This window comes from Equus przewalskii, chromosome X, assembly GCF_037783145.1.
Source record: "Equus przewalskii isolate Varuska chromosome X, EquPr2, whole genome shotgun sequence".
Taxonomy (NCBI): Eukaryota; Metazoa; Chordata; class Mammalia; order Perissodactyla; family Equidae; genus Equus; species Equus przewalskii.
The window spans coordinates 85,277,851-85,294,879 of NC_091863.1; the positions used below are offsets into that span (position 1 = coordinate 85,277,851).

General features: G+C 39.9%; 1 protein-coding gene across 6 annotated transcripts in view; it reads left to right on the top strand.

Annotated features, from left to right (window-relative positions):
- Positions 1 to 2,548: 2,548 nt before the first annotated feature.
- The window catches only part of NRK (Nik related kinase), a 123,714-nt gene continuing 109,233 nt past the window's right edge, over positions 2,549 to 17,029 (top strand). For all 6 annotated transcript variants that reach the window (XM_070605111.1, XM_070605112.1, XM_070605108.1 and 3 more), the window contains exons 1-2: positions 2,549 to 3,077; positions 10,645 to 10,710. In XM_070605111.1, the coding sequence (XP_070461212.1) occupies positions 3,021 to 3,077; positions 10,645 to 10,710 (123 nt within the window). In that variant the 5' untranslated portion in view covers positions 2,549 to 3,020. The remainder of the gene's footprint in view (positions 3,078 to 10,644; positions 10,711 to 17,029) is intronic.

Genomic DNA, 17,029 nt, shown 5'->3' on the forward strand with positions numbered 1-17,029 from the left:
AAGATTCAAAAACTGAAAGAATTTTTGACGAAATTAAATGAGATAATATATACAAAACTCTTGGTCCAGAACATATAGCAAGAACTCAATAAATTTAAGCTATTAAAAAAATACCAACAATCAAAAGTTACAAAGGCTCAGGGGCTTAAGATAACAGAATAGACTGGCAAAGAGAGGACTGAATAAATATGAGCCATATAGTGCTGGCAGAGAAATTATTTCTGCGTAAAATACAACCTGACAAGTTCCTAGATCCTGGATGGACTAGGGTTATTTTTATGCAGTTTCAGGTCAGGAAAGAAAGAGAGGAAAAAGAACACTTTGGAAGGAAAGAGGGGAAGTAATGGTTGTGGGGTGGGGGAAAAGTCGCGAAAATGGAAAACAAGTGCCCTATTTCAAGGTTTCTCTCAGGGCTGAACCTCATGCTGGTGGGTTATCTATTTGTCTTCTGGTCTGCTAGGCGGGCTGACCTTCCCCAAGCCGGCCACAAAAATCCCCATAATGCCAGCTTACAAGGCAAAGTTTCCATGCCCTTCCACGCCTCCTTTTTCCTTGAAAATAATAACTTCAAAAATGTGTAGCTTCTCTGTCAAGTTCTGGTCAAACACCTAGCCTCCCCTCCCCCCGCTGCCCCCCCACACACGGGGGTCCCAACGGGCAATGTGGCTAATCCCCATGGAGTCATGAAGCCGCTAGCCTCCCACGGAGGCTTGCAACTAGAGAGCCCAGTGATCTAGCCTAGATTCTTTTGCCTGGTCTGGACTTGTCCCCTTAGACAGGCTAAAACAGTCTCTGCCATCGGGGCCACGGGGCATTTCCCCACACCCTACCTTCAGCAAACCGCATTGTCAAAAAAAAGAAAAAAGTCAACTTATGAACACTTCTTCCCTTTAGCAAAGATTCTCTTCAGAGTTCTTTTACATGTTGTAAATGTTGTATTTCTTGACTCCGTGTCTTGATTTTTAAAAAATAGATATGTATATAAAAGTGTAACTTTCTATTAAGTAGCTCATCTGCCCATCTCTAGTTATTAAATGTTGTTTTCAGACTCATATTTAGCAGGATCCAGAAGAGTTTTCCTCATCATCCAGGAATTCTTAAACTGTGTTTTAAAAGGGCAAGATTTTGTGCGGTATTGTCAAGATTTGAATTATTGGAAACTGTAGTTTCTTTACGGTTTACATTATATTTGAATTAACACGAAAATTCGATCCAGAACACCCAGGTTTCTTTTTGGGAGGAGGTAGTAGTTGGTTTTCTCCGCACCCGTTAACAGAGAATTTTCTTTATTTAGCGAGACGGGGTTCCTCAGACAGGCTTTGGCCATTACAGAGCTCACTGAGGCTCCGAGGTTAAGGAATGTAAAGAGGTCAAACTTGGAAGTTGAAACAGACACGAAATAAACAAAATCCACCAATATATAAAGAGATTACAAGAGTAAGAAGCGTGGGTCAGAAATTGTGACCTCCAAGTCGGTGGGAAGAATTATTCGTCTTCGAGGAGGTAAAAATTTCTTAATTAAAAAAGAAAGAAACAGGAAACGAGCCCCCTCCCCCCCCACACACATCGCGTTCGGACCCCAGAGTGCGGGCGCGCTAACGCAGTGTATGAGCTCCAGGGAAAGTAAGCAGCTTCGGGACATTTTCTAAAGTGCTCTTTGCAGCGCGAGAGCTGAGAATGAGGTTAGTTTTACACATCGACTCCCTTACCCATAAACTCTTCAAGAGGCGCCTTACCTCTCGTGGCTAAATCGCGTTTGTCAGATCTTTTAAACCATGTGTCAGAACCCCCGAGCTTTATGGGGAAACGGAGGCGAACAGCCTGGGCGCCTGGAAACGTTTGCAAAGAACCAGCGAATGAATGAAACCTGGCCTGAGCGCTGGAGACTGGGAAGGACGCAGGAACTTTCTCTGTGCATTGCGAACTGCAAACTTAGGACTGGGGTATCCGGGAATTCAGAGACTCATTCAGTCTCTCTTAACTCCCAGCACCTGTGAACAGGTGCGGTTCCGATTGAGCGACCTGGGCCTGGTACCAACTAACCCAAGGATCGAAGAGATGCCGCCGGCTTCCAGGGGACTTCGCAGCGGCCCTGTCCACGCTGCGCTGCCCTCGGCTAGTGGCTTCGAAGGCTGAGCTGTGGTAGCCCTGCGGCGCAGTTGGTGCTCTCTCGTGGCCCTCACAGGGGCTCTCCTAGGTCTGATCCCTACCACAGTGGCAAGTCATTTCCTTACCTAACTTGATGGGTGTTTGCAATAAATGGAGCAATAAAGTCAGAGGAGCAGAAAGAGAAAATAGACAACTAGAAAAGTCACAAGTGTTTCGTGGGGAGATTAGGGTGCGGGTTGTTTGGACTGTGGCAGAGCTGTGGGGCCCAGACTGGGAGCGGCGCGGAGCGGGACCGGTTTTCCGGGGCTGGCAGCTGCCTCGAAAAAGTTTCCTGTGGAACACTCGCCAGCGGGGGCGGGGGCGGCGGGCGCGGCGGTGAACGTGGGAGGGGGCGGGAGCGCGGGGGGAGGCCTTGAGGGGCCGGCTTGCAAACCGTTATAGTCCTTCAGCACCTCCCTTGGCCAGTGGCCCCCCTAGCCCGCCTCCCCGCGGCGCCGCTGCCCACCTGGCGACGTGACGCCGCACCAATCCCCTTCGAGCTGCTCCCGGGGGCACCCCCCCCCCTCCTTGGACCGCCCCCCTCCCCACCCTGAAAGAGGCGCACCCTGCCGGGGCAGACGCTGCGCTCTCGCCCGCGGAGCACCCCTCTAGCTTCTTGGTCTCTGGGACGGACGCTCAGGCTCTTCTCTTGCTTTAGCCAAACTTGCTTTCCCGCCTCTGAAACTGGCTTCCCTCCACTCCTAGCTCTTTCCCTCCACTTCCCCTCCTCTATCTTCCACGCCACAAACCCCGTCCCCCATTTCTTTCCCTGGCTTTCTCCCTTCTCCTCTCCCCTCTTCAACTTCTTGCCCACTTCCACCTCAGACTCCCTGAGCGTGCCTCAGTCGCCAGCTCCTATTCGGCTCGAAGCCATGGCAGGACCTGGGGGTTGGAGGGACAAGGAGGTCACGGATCTGGGCCACTTGCCGGTGAGTAGAGGACCCCCGTTGCCCCTGAAGTGCTCTCTTCTGCAGGTTCTGAGTACCGAGGGAGGGGAGGAACCTCCGCAAGCTGGCTAGGCCAGGACTTCGACGGGATTGCGGGTGCAGGAGGGGACCCCAGGAACGGGCTTTCAGAAAAGGCACCCCTGGGCACCGGGACATGCCAAACGCACGGAAAGGCAAAGGGCCAAGGATGGGGGAGGGTGGAGAGGGGGGAGAATTGGGTAGCATTGGGATGGAACGGGCCCTAAACAGCGGGACCTTTTCTAAATGTGGCCCGTTTCCTTTAGCTGCGCTCTGCTACCTGTCCTAGCGGGGCTCCAGGAGAGGCCAAAGAGCGCCACGACGCGTGGCTTCCTGAGAGCACTCCTCCCGGTCTCCCTGCCGCCCCGTCGTCGTTTGTTTCTTTTGCCAGCGGAGATGCCCACTTGCGGAGTGACCTTTACTTCTAGGTGACAACGGGCTAGAAAATTAAAGCGTTGGAGTCTCACTTTTCTCACTTTCTAACAGCACTTTGTAAAACCTTATTCTGCCAGCGCACTGTTCCCGATTTAGTAATGCGGGAGTAAAAGAACTCGACGCCAGTTGGGGAAGAAGTAAATTCTGCACCCCCCAATTAAAAGAAAAAAATATTGCGTTCACTACCTAACCAGATTTAGCTTTTCCTCGTGGTTTTCGTTTGTGGATTCTCCTTTTTTTCCGAATGCCCATCTTTCCTCCAGAGTTGTAATTGATTGGTGAGCTATTATCGCCATCGTTATTAGTAGACTTATTATTTTAGTAGTGCCGTTTATTTCATTGGCATCTGGTTTCTGACAGATATTGGATCCCACCCAAATCCGTTTTTCGAGTTCCCTTTTTAGATTGGCATTTCACTCGCACCCTCTCTTGAATGCAAAGGGCCCCTGGACTCTCTGAAGGGGAATAAGCATGCACCACGCTGGAATGATCGCCAGGCAACTGTAGTTCAGGGCAGTGGCCTGCTTGCTTTGGGAAAAGCTAAATATTTACCTTGAGGTTATAGAACCATTCAAAGTCTCATGCCTTAATTTTATACATATTGAGCATTTAAAGGTTGTCTTCTTGATAATGGCAGACACCTGTCCCTCTCAAAATGGAGCATTCCCCAAGCATCACCCACATAATTTTACACTAGAATGGCGTGAAGAAGGTGATGCAAGTAGGTAACATTTTAACAAACTGTTCTCAATCTTTAAAAAAGGAACCTCAATATAAACGTGTTGAGTAACAAATATTAGCATTGTGGTTATTGATGCAGCTTCTTGAAATAAACTCATAGAATTTTTAAAAGTTAAATCTTTTTCCACCCTGCGTGCACCCGGCACACACATGAGATTTCTGGAATATGGAGGCTTCAATTGGTGGTTTCCTTTCTGAACAGAGCTTTCATATTCCAAGTAGATTTGCTCCCAAGTAAAAGTGTAAAACCAGTGAATGAAATGTTACCCTCCTCCAGCATTCTCTGTCTGTAGTGGGAAAAGAGAGAAAAAGCAAACTCGGGCAAATATGTGAAACCACACATGGGCTAACTGAAATAAACTCTTTTCTAAAATTGACTAAAGAGAGGAATGGGAAAGACCTCATAGAAATGATAGGGCAGGGAATTCCAAAACCAAGGAGAAAAAGAAGGAAAGGTTTTATTGCCACAAAAAATGGGGGGAAATGGCCCAGACTAAGTGACCCGGTCATGGCCCTGGGACATAAGAACTTGATGAGAGCAGAGGAGATAAGGGGAAAGGCTGCAATCTTTACATTGCAGTTCAGTGGAATATTAGTTTTCTGGGGGTTGATGGGGGTGTGGAGGGGAGAAAGATGAGATTGGTTTTTAATGTAGGAGTAGGGAGAAGACAAAAAACCTCAGGACATTGATTCTTGGCCTCATTGTACAGACTTCCTGAAAGTCTCACAAAGTCCTCAGCTTTTAATAATTTCTAAATTTCTATTATACAGGAGCCATTTTATCTCATTGTAGAAGTCTTCTCCGTCTGAGCAAATTATGCATAATTCTCCCCTCTTCCCAAACATCCAGGTCTAAATCCTAAGAAATCTGGCAGAAGAGTAGCACCCCTTTTGGAATTTCCTTAATGTCAAATTTTTAGAGATATAAAAAAGTCACTGTTTCTCTGGTCACTGAGGTGTATTTTAGTGATTTGGGATTTCTTTGCACTTGACTTATTTCCTGAGTCTCTGAAAAAGTAAAAGTAAATTAAGAGGTCAAGAGACATCTAAGTTAGCTGTTTGGAAGTTTGCATTTTGACCCAAAGTAGAGATGATAAAGCAAGCAAAGAAACCTACATATCATGGGATCCCTTGAGATAATTGTCCTCAATAGGATATATATGAAGGTCAGAGAGTTGGCACCTGTCAATACCAAGTATGCCAATTTGGCAACAGCCAGATAACAAGGGGAGATTCAAACCCCAGAGTTTCACATTGAGCAAAAAAGAATCTTGCAGATTATAAATATGGGACTAATTTAAGATTGATACGTTATGTCCTTTGTAGGACTGGCCAGCTGAATGACACCAGCCAAGGACCCTTGAGAGAGGTTAGGCTTGCTGTGCAAATTGGGATTTAAAGAAAGTGGCAGAAGATTATTTAGCGTTTTTTTTTATTAGATAGGTATTATTTTTTAAACCTAAAAGCAAGCAAGTGAAAGCTGGGGAAGCAGGAGGTGAGAGGGAATTATATAACATTTTTTTGCATAATGCCCTAAAGTTAAAGGCATGTAATAAGAGAGCCAGTATAATAACCAGAGAATGATAGGTCAACTACATTTTGTTTGTTAATTAATGGGTGGCTGTTATTCTTCCTGATTTACTATTGAATAAATATTTCCTGTAGGTGGCAAAACAAGAAAGAAAGTACAGAAATTTGTGGTTTGTGCTTCCTTTTTAAAAGAGAATTGCAAAGCTTTATACGTATCTGTGTATGTGTGTGTGTCTGTTTTCACCTCGCCTGCCAGCAATACCTGGGCTCACTGTGCTCTCAATCTCTCTCTGTCTCTGTCTCTCTCTCTATATATGTATATTTTTTTTTCTTTTTTTTTCTTTTTACCTAGTATGCCTATGTCACCCAATCCTTGGGACTGGAAACTATTTCTTCATCTCCAAATCTGGCATGTCTTTCACTATGATAGTCCCCTTTGCATTCTGTGCCCAGTATGGTAATGACATTCCTCACGGCTGTGGCCTTGGTATTTGACACTGCCATGTGTAGTCCTAATCTATATTGGGGTCAGGATTAGACAAGCCTGGAGGACAGTAGTAGCAGAGGTGATCTGAAATAGCACATGATCCAAAAACTATATTTGAATTACATTAGGCTTATATTTAAATATAACTTCCAGCTCTCCTAGTCTTCTACCACCCAGACCAAGCGTGCTTTCCACACTCACTCATGAGGACCTCCCCACTTTGCCAAGTCCCTTAGCTCCCTGTCTTAAAGCAGTTTTATCTTCTAGTCCACAGGGTCGAAACATCCAACATATCCTCCATTGTGTATTCTAGAGCATCACCTCCGCATAACATTGTACTTCAACCTATTTTGTCAGTCTTTCCTGCCCAGTTTCTAGAGCAGCAGGTTTTATGTTAGTGCACAAGAATAATCTGGGGATCTCGGGAACGATCCCCAGAGATTCTGATTTCATAATTCCGTGGCAGGGACAACGAATCTGTATTTCTAACAAGATTCCCTAGATGATTCTCAGGTAGGAAGAGTCTATGCAGTCCACAGTTTGAGAAACACACGGCCAGAGGAAGAAGTTTTCCTTTCTAAATTTTCCACTTGAATTGTGAAACCCATTCCTCCAACTCTCTCGGAAACTCACTCTGGCATTTATCGTGTTATATCCACCATTTTCAGGTTCTCTCTCCATAAACATTTTTCATAAAATTGCTATTTCAAATATTTAAACAAAGGAAGAAACGCTTCTGCCATTCTTTCTATGTACCGTGCACTTTCTTTCCTTTGGCTGTCTGACTACTTGGATGTATTCCCTAGTTCTCCTTCTTTACTACCCTAAATGTGAAATTTATTGCTACTCATATTGCCCATTTATTGGTTCCCCTTTGTTCTTAATTTCTGCTATATTTGGTTCTATTGATCAACCTCTGCTATTGAGTCTCTTCCACGACCAGTAAATACTGCATTCTAGTGGTTCTTTTTCTTCCTGTTACCCGCCCCCCCCACCCCCTGCCCTTATTAAAATTATCCATCAAGTGTTCATTCTTTCCCCATCTCTTTGACTTCGGAAGAAGAAACAATTCCTCAAAATTCTGGGTTTCAAGGAGCAACCTGGCTGGGACTTTTAAATTACAGGAGATAATTTAGATAGTAGAAAAATATCACAGAAGTATAAAGTATTTGCCCAACATTTTATGGTTCAAAAAATGTTTTAAGGGGCCAGCCCTGTGGCCAAGTGGTTAAGTTTGCGTGCTCCACTTTGGCAGCCCAGGGTTTTGCCGGTTCCAATCCTGGGCACAGACATGACACCGCTCATCAGGCCACATTGAGGTGTCGTCCCACATAGCACAGCCAGAAGGACCTACAACTAGACTATACAACTATGTACTGGGGGGCTTTGGTCTCTGGAGAAGAAGAAGAAAAAAAGAAGATTGGCAACAGATGTTAGCTCAGGTGTCAATCTTAAAAATAGATAAAAATAAATGTTTTAAGACTTAGAATTTTAGTAATTTCTTTTTAGAAAAGCTTTTACAAATTAGGGTTTATTGTTTACTGATCATTTGTTTTTTACCCAAATGGAACACCTAAGCATACCAAACTACCAAACAATCTCCAAATTGATACAGCAGTCATAGATATAAAGACCTTTCCTCCTCTGGTTTTCTTATCTCAGAGTGGCAGGGCAGAGGAGAAGACTAACTAATTATGGTGACCTCTCTAATGTGAACCTTTTAATTTCACAGTGACCAAAAAAAAGGTTCTTTTTCAATTCTTCCTTCCTTGGGAGCCCAGAATAAACTTTCTCTGACTATAATTCAGTGGAAAATCTTATATAAGAAATTGAGTAATATTACCCTAGTAATTAGCATAGTTTCTCTTCTCTTTTTCCCAGTTTGACAATCATTTAGCCTTGAAAGATGTTAGTGTGGAGATGCAGAATTAAAAACGTTGCATAAAACTAATGAAAAAAATACTCTTAGAATAGATGAGTACTAAGTTGAGCTGCCTTTAAAAATGGAAGAACAATTTCTAAAATTTTCTTTTATTAAATGTGAGCATGAGGAGAATTAAGATGTTTTGGTCATTTGTGAGCAGGAAAAATTTTCCAAATAACATTAATATAAATAAAATAAGGCCTCCAATAATTCCAAAGGCACTTTTTTGTCCCCATCCATTTCCTTGATGTCTCTTTTGAGTAATTAGATACCTAAGTTCAAATATGATTAAGGTACTTACGTTACTGAGAGCTAGAAAAAGGATTAAAGAAATTTAAGACTGTCTTTGCTGAAAGAATCAGAAATAAAGTTGTTCAGATAATACAGTCATTCTCTAATATAGAATATCTTTTTCAGTTAAAATGTAGCCTTATAACAAAGAATGGTTTACCAATAGGAATCAGCGAACATATTTGATTCTTTTGACTGATGGCCAAGAGCCTGTTTCTCCAGAATTAATAATGTCTAATATAAATCCCTCAATGATATTCTTCAAAGAAATATACGAAAACGATAAAGTCTTCAAGCTGAACCTTAGCGGCTTCTTTGTTGGATAATTTTTTCCCATGCATTTTTCAAAGAATTGTAACAAAAATGATATGCTTAATATCAAGGCCGCTATAACAATCTATTTTTGCTTCTCTTGAATCCTCAAAATTATCATTTTAAATAACTTTTATATTTTCATTGGGAGAATGTTACTCGAACTATTTCTTATAATGATACTGTGCATATAGTGACATTGATTTTGCTGATTTTAAGAAAATAGGCTGCTGTTTTCTCTAATAATGGTCATATCAATTCAGTGGAAACCTCTAGATTTTAGAATATTGGACTCTGACTTTTTCCTGTAGAATTTTAGAGCTAAGAAATCACCTAACACAGTACCTTCATTTTATATATGTGAAAACTGAGTGCCAGAGGGAGTAAATAACTTACCCAGAGTCATATAGTTAATTAATGGCAGAGATGGGGCTCTAACTCCACTCTCCTGACTCTGTCCAGTTGAATACTTGTTGACTGAAGTAATCCTAGAGCTGTGTCATGTTCCTATGACAGTTTTGCTAGATTATACAAATATCACGCCAGTTTTAATGAGTCTATAATTTCAGTCATATACACTGCATACGCTCAAAACTTTTTCTGTTTCACTCACATTTGTTACAGTGATAAAAATGTTTTCAAACAAGGTTAAACAAAGTTTGTGTAAATAAAATATGCTTTCTGTAAAGAATATGAATTTCCAAGAATTGGCCAACGTTCCTACCGCGTTGTGTATAAACTGACATCTACTCATACCTCATATGAGTTTTGCTAAAAGAGCAAATAAGAAGCTAGACTAAAAGTTCAAATAACGATAAAACTCAATAAACAATTTTTTGTGGTGTACAAGAAAGGAATATTCATATTCTAAGGTAAGGAAACAATGATTAAGAATGAATATGGAAGCCTTAGGAATCTGTCCACAAACGTTATATTTTGTCTCCTGTGATGCCATATTTAGGCTTAAGACGCAGAAACTACCATCAGTGAATTTGTACCATGAAAAGATATTCAGCGAGTATAAAGATTAACTTAAAAACAAACAAAAACAACTGTCTAGTTTTTTTTTTTATAAACAGTGCTCTTTTAATGCCATGATCTTGCCTTTTCTTTTTGTTTTTTTTCTTCTCCCCAAAGCCCCCCAGTACATAGTTGTATATTCTAGTCATAGGTCCGTCTGGTTGTGCTATGTGGGACACTGCCTCAGCATGGCTTGATGAGCGGTACCATGTTGGCACCTGGGATCAGAACTAATGAAACCCAGGGCCGCCAAAGCAGAGTGTGTGAACTTAACCACTTGGCCACGGGGCCGGCCCCTCACTCTGTTATTCATATTTAGAGGCGATACTCTTTCTTAAAAATTACTATTATATAAATAATCTATCTGGACTTTGTATCCAATACCTACCCATCATTGCTGTATGCTAAACTTTCTACTTGTCTGGTTAACATTCAAAAGATGGATAGTAAAAGAGTATTTCAGTTGCAAGTAAATGAACTTATTTCTATTTTAATAATCTTTCTAATTACATTATGAATATGCCTCAACTAGACATAATTTTATGTATTTTATGGTTTTATGATAATTAATTATACAACTACTTAATGTTCATATCATTGTTTTGTTTTTACAAATGACTACACTCAGTCCAGGGAGATTCTGACATCTCTATTCTTTTGGTAAATGACACTTAGATTCTTCCCATGGAAATTCTAAGGGAACAAAAGAGATTGGAAATACAATTCTGGATAGTTGAATGCTTGCCTATTTTCCCAAGAAGACTGACAATTTTTGTTTTACATTTTTGCAGGATCCAACTGGAATATTCTCACTGGATAAAACCATCGGCCTTGGTACTTATGGCAGAATCTATCTGGTAAGTGGAGTTAGATTATGTATTCATTCCTTATTTTCTAATAACTGCAATGATTGCAAGTCAAAACCCTACACTGCAAATCAAATAATGCGAAAACACATTTTACTTCGAGAGATGAATCAAATTAAGATAACTTAGTGACATCTGTGAGAATTATTATAAAAGGGATGGATTTGAAATCTATAGTGAACTAACCAACAAACATAACATTTAAAAATTATTAGCAGAAAATTAATAAAATCATCAATGGAAAAGGGAACTAATTCAAATAAGATGTACCCAAATAAAAATATCACTTGTTTTATATTATACGTCCATACCTTTCTAGTTACTCACATTAAACTTTTAAACTGAATGTTACAAAAAGGAAAGTTTCCATAACATTCTATATCAAACTGTGCACATGAGTGTGTACATGTGTGTGATAGAGTTTGCCAAATAATATATAAGAAAAACTCTGCATTTATTTCATGATTATTTGTTAAACACAAAATATGTGCCAGGCACTGTTATAGTCTCTGGGGATAAAGCGATGAACTAGCCAGACGGTCCCTGCTCTTACAGGGCTTGTGATCTAAAAATTTGTAAGTGGTTAAATGTGTGTATGTGTGCGGGGTGGGAGAGTTGGGGAGGCATGTGTATAAGTGAGCACACAAATAAGTGTATAATTGCAATTGTAATATACTCTTTGTACAAAAATTCCTAGTGATATAAAAGCACAGAACAGGGGGGCTTAATTTAGACTGAAGGGTCAGCATTGGCCTCCCTGGGGAAGTGACTGGTAAACTGATACTAGGAGGATTAATATGAGGTATCCAAGCAAAGGTGTGGCTGTGGAGAGTGATGCAGATGCATTCTAGGTAGAGGCAGGGGCAGTGTTAAGGGCTGGCTTGGAGATGGCGTGCTTTACTAGCCCTATCACCTTGATCAGGCACCCTACCCCCACTCTCTAATATAGGAAATAGACATTTCCTCAATCTTCTATAAGGTTCTGAACAAATGCAGTGTTCTTTCTCGGGTCTGTCCCTCAGAAACCAGATCACTGTTCCTAAGCCGATACTGTAGACTGACCACAGGTCCTCTACATATGGGTTGTGTAGAGGTGTCTTGATGTAGGTCCAGAGGAAGGGGCTTCTAAGTTCAGACACATGTGCCCTCTGCTTGTCAAGCCTTGCATCTTTAGGGCTGCATCTGCCCAGAGTAGGGGCTTCTTCTTCTTCTTTTTTTTTTTTTTTTGCAGGGAAAGATTTTCCCTAAGCTAACATCTATTGCCAACCTTTCTCTTTTTTTTTTCCCTCTCCAAAGCCCCAGTGCATGGTTGTATATCTTAGTTATAAGTCCTTCTAGTTCTTCTACATGAGCCACCACCACAGCATGGGAACTGACAGACAGGTAGTGTGGTTCCATGACCAGGAAATGAACCTGGGCCACCAAAGTGATGAGCGCACCCACCTTTAACCACTAGGCCATCAGGGCTGGCTCCAGAAGGGGTTTCTTTTTTAATTCACTAGCCAGGTTGGGATAGGACAGAGATTTAAAATTTGCACAAAAGTGCCTGTAGCATAGAGGTTGAATACTAGAAATAGCATTGTGGAAGGATCCTAAAAGCAGAAAGAACCTTGGTGAGTATAAGGAACAGAAAGTATGCCAATATTCATGACAAAAGTTTTTTTCAAATCATTTAACAGAACCAATATACTATAGACAGTGATGTGATACAGACACAAATGTAGTGTTTATATTACCTCAATTGCAACCCAGACTGAATGATTAGTTAACATTTGTTTTATCTAGGTGAATTTTGCCACCTTATGAATAGATACCCACACCTTATACATAGAAGTTCCTTTTCTTTGTGGCACATTTGCAATCTCCATGGCTCTATACACATTTTAACTCGTGAGGGGTGTGTGTCTGTGTATGTATACTTGTTTTGATTTGAAAGCATAGAGCTCTCTCCACCACCAGATCTTAGTAATAAAAACCTCAGAATCAATTAAGGTAAAAAGCAAAGGTAAGAGTAGATAACACAAAAAGATGGTTTCTAGTCATCAGTCATCAGAACTGTGATGCCATAAAAAGAAGAAAAGTCAAGAAATAAAAAGGTGAGTTGTACATGATAATTCTCTTTTTTTTAAACTAGAGTTTATTGAGATAGTTTATATTCTATAAAATTTGCCCTTTTAAATGTACAATTTTCTGAGTTTGGACAAACACAGTCATGTAACTACCACAGAATCAAGATTTTTCAATGTACCTCTTAAATTACACAGTCTACCTTTAAGTAAAACTCTACTATTTCACTGTCTGGTGTCCCAGCTTGTGTTTTTTGGTTATGGTTGTTATACATTTTGCTTTTACAAAAAAATATGACATAAGCCCACAATATTGTTACTTTGTTCCTTATACTCACTGTTACTACTTTTTATTTAGTTGATCATCTTTTAAAGCAATTAAAAAGAAGAAAAGCATTATATTCATGAGCCATTTCTGGAATCTTCATTACTTTGGATAAATCCACGTTTCTATTTAACATGATACTCCTTAAGCCTGAAGAACTTCCTCTAATGTTTCTTATAGCGTAGGGCTTCTGATAATGAATTCTCTGCCTTTGTTTGTGTGAAAAGTCCTTATTTCTTATTCATTTTTGAAAGATATTTACACTGGATATAGAAATTAGGTTTGACAGGGTTTTTTTCTTTTTTTTTTTTTTTTTAGCACTTTAAAGATATCACTCTACTGTCTTCTGGCTTGCATAGTTTCTGGAATCTGCTATCTCTCCTATCTTTGCTCTTTTGTATTTTTCTTCTGGCTGCCTTTAAGATTTTTCTCTTTATATTTATTTTCCAGCCTTTTAAATGTCAAATGTCTAGGGTTTTTGGTTTTTGTTTTTGTTCTGTGTGTGTGTGTGTGTGTGTGTGCACGTGTGTGTTTGGGGAGTATTTATCATCCTTGGGGTTCTCTGAGCTTCTTAGATGTGTGATTTAACATATTTTATTATTTGGGGGAAATTCTTGACCTTTATCTCTGCAAATATTTCTTCTGCCTTCTTCTCATTCTTCTCCTTGTGGGAATCTAATTTCATATGTATTAGACTATTTGATGTTAACCCACAGCTCTTGAATCCTCTGGGTGTTTTTTGTTTGTGTGTGTGTGTGTATGTGTTTATTTGTTTCTATTCTTTCTCTTTGTATTTCAGTTTGGATTGATCTTTTCCCTATTTTTAGTTTCACCTATTCCTTTCCCAGCTATTTTGAGTCTACTGATGACACCACCAAAGGCAGTCTTTACCTCTTTTACTGTTTTCATTTCTAACATTTCTACTTGATTTTTTTTATAGTTAACATCTTTGTTGAAATCTCCATTTGTTCATGCATGTTTTTCATGTTTCACTAAAGCCTTTCGCGTATTCATCATAGTTATGTTAAATTTCCTGTCTCATAGTTTGAATATCTAAATCATCCTTGAAGCTGGTTATATTGATTGCTTTGTCTCTTGAGAGTGGAGGTTTTTTTTCTTGCTTTTTGGTTTCTCAAATTTTTTGTTTGAAGGCCATAGTACATAGAACAGTAGAAATTGAAGTAAATAGCATTTATGCTTAGAAACGGGCACACTTTTCTGTTAAGTTATTAATATCAAAGGTTGAGTCAATCTAATGGGATGAGCCATGTTTGAGTTATGCTGTTGCTATGGTTACCCTCAGTTCACCACCACCAGCTTCAGATTCCTCTCTTACCTTGTGCTTAGTGTGGGGGTTGGTTTGCTGAATGTTTTTTTCTCAATATTTCTGCTCTACCCTCAGCGTTAGACCTTCCCTGTGCATCTGTGTCTCAAAGAGATTCTCCGTGCCTCGCCTAGTGGTATACTGCTATTGCTTCTTACTAAGTACTTGTTAGCCTGGTGGTGTAGGGCAGGGAGGATTTCTCTGGTTTTGTGATTCAACCTCAGTCTTGGCCAGATCCTGTGCCTCTGGGTCATGGGGGTGTGACTTTCTTAGTTATCCTGCTCCTCTACTAGTGGTAGGACACTTTTAAATGGTTTGGGCCAAGGACTCATTCCTGCCTTTCTCCCAGAAGTAGAGAACTTTATTTTTTTTTGCATTTTCCCAAGCTGCAGTAGGTCTTCATTTGCACCCTGGGGGAACAGGGTTTTCTGCCCTTTCCCTAGGGCTTAGAACTTTTATTCCTTAGGGGGAAAGGAATTAGACATGGTTTCATGCTTTTCCTACTGCAATTGCTTCTCCTCTCCACCAGGTCAGTACCATAAATCTGTGGAGAAATGCCTGTAAGTGTGTATAAATTCCTCTTGTATCTGTGGCTACCGAGGGTACTGTACACTCATGCTAGCCCATACTTTGCCTTTAGCAGTTTATTCAAAATTTAGCTGAATTCCTTATACCAGCTTGTACGGTGACCCTGTCTTCCCCCTGTAGCAGCAGGTGAGCTGGTGCATATCCCATCTCTCCTTGTAGGTGCTTGTCTTTCTTTAGAAGTCAGACTGGTTGGTTGCCTTGAGACTTCTCTCTGGGTTCAAGAAAGGTTAAGATTTTGTAGATTGTTCAGCTTTTTCTCATGGTTAGGGTGAAGATGATGTTCTTTCCAGCTTTCCACATCTTCATTAGGAGCCAGAAGTCCGTGGCAATATTCCTTTTAACCGAATCTTTATGAAGCATTTACCATATTCTAGGTCCTGTACACATTTATAATTCCTAAGGATTTTATATGTACCTATTCAGATTCAGAGATAGAGAACAATTTCTACCATCAGATCTTCAAAGTAGAAACCTCTTTGTTACAGAAGGTTGATGATTACGGATCCTTTATTTTCATTAGACAGCTTTTCCTTTGTCACTCTTTGATGTGACCTCTTTTTTTCTGCCTAAAATTAATTTCTTTCTGTAAAACACTTTGAGATAGTGTCACTGTACATCAATACCTCCTTCATGAAAAACAATCTTGAGTATGTAGTGAAAGCTTTCAAAATGTTCATACCCTTTAAACCAATAATCCCACTTTTGGAAATCTATGATAAACAACAAAAATACAGAAAAAGCATAAACACATTCATTTTACCAGAAAGGTAGTATATTACGGTGAAACGAGGGCCTGCTTTGGAACCAGGCAAATCTGATTCAGTGCCTACTTGGCCATTAATTAGCTATGACCTTGTGCAAGTCACTTAACCTCTGAGTATGATTTTTTTAATTTATAAAATGGAGCTAACAATACCTACCTTGCAAGGTTTTATAAAATTTAGAAATAATGAATATAAAATGCTTGACACATAGTAGATATCTTTTAAAGGTAGCCATTGATATCATTATTAGTGTTGGTGTTATTTGTAAAAAGGCAAATTCAGCAACATCCTAAATAGTAGAAAATAAAATGAAGTTACCTTACACCAAGTCAATGTATCATTGCTCTGAAAAGCAATGTTTATGAAGTTATCTAGCAACATAGAACTATGTTTAAGATGTTAAGTAAAATATTCCATATTATATATACAGTCTGCTTACAACTATGTTAAAACATGCACATGAAAAATGATGACTTAAATGATTAGAATAGTGAGATATGGGGTGTAATTTTCTATTCTATATTTTTTCTATTCTATATTTCCAGTGTTTGTAATGTTATATTATTTAGGTAAAGAACATACATATGTGGCTGTATATATTAAATATATTTTTATATTTATATTAGACAGTACCAAATACTATATAAATACCCTGTACAACAAAATGGAAGCATGATACCATTCAAAATTAATGTCAGAGTGACTCATAGAGTCCTTTGCTTTTTCAGTGCTGCCAACCACATCCCCTGCTGGTGTTTGTTTTGGTTAAAGTCTCTCCAATGTCTTCCAGCTTGTTTCCAAGGCTTCGCTCTCTGGCAGGTTTCCAGCTGTCTGCTGAGGTCTGTGCACGTTGAAATGAAGACTGAGTTGCACACTCCACGTCGTAACCCTTTTCCTTTCCTTCTTTTTCTTCTAATTAGATGCCCATCTTTCTACCCTCTCCCACCTCCTGCCAGTACAAACCTCAATGAAAATTATGGGTTTTATTTTTCTCTCCATTTTTTAGGAGAAAGTACTGGTCTTCCTTTTATTTTCCCCTAGTAGAGTTATAAAACATGATTTTCTCTTCACCTTTAGCTGCTAGTCTCATAGCTTAAAAGTTATCCTTTAAATTGGAGGAATATTTAGATTTTGCCCATGTGAAACCATATTAGCAAAAGAAAATAGGTGGGAACTTGTTTTTAATGGTACTATTAAAAAATAAATAATTTCCCAAAGAGCAATGTACACAGAGAAACTAACA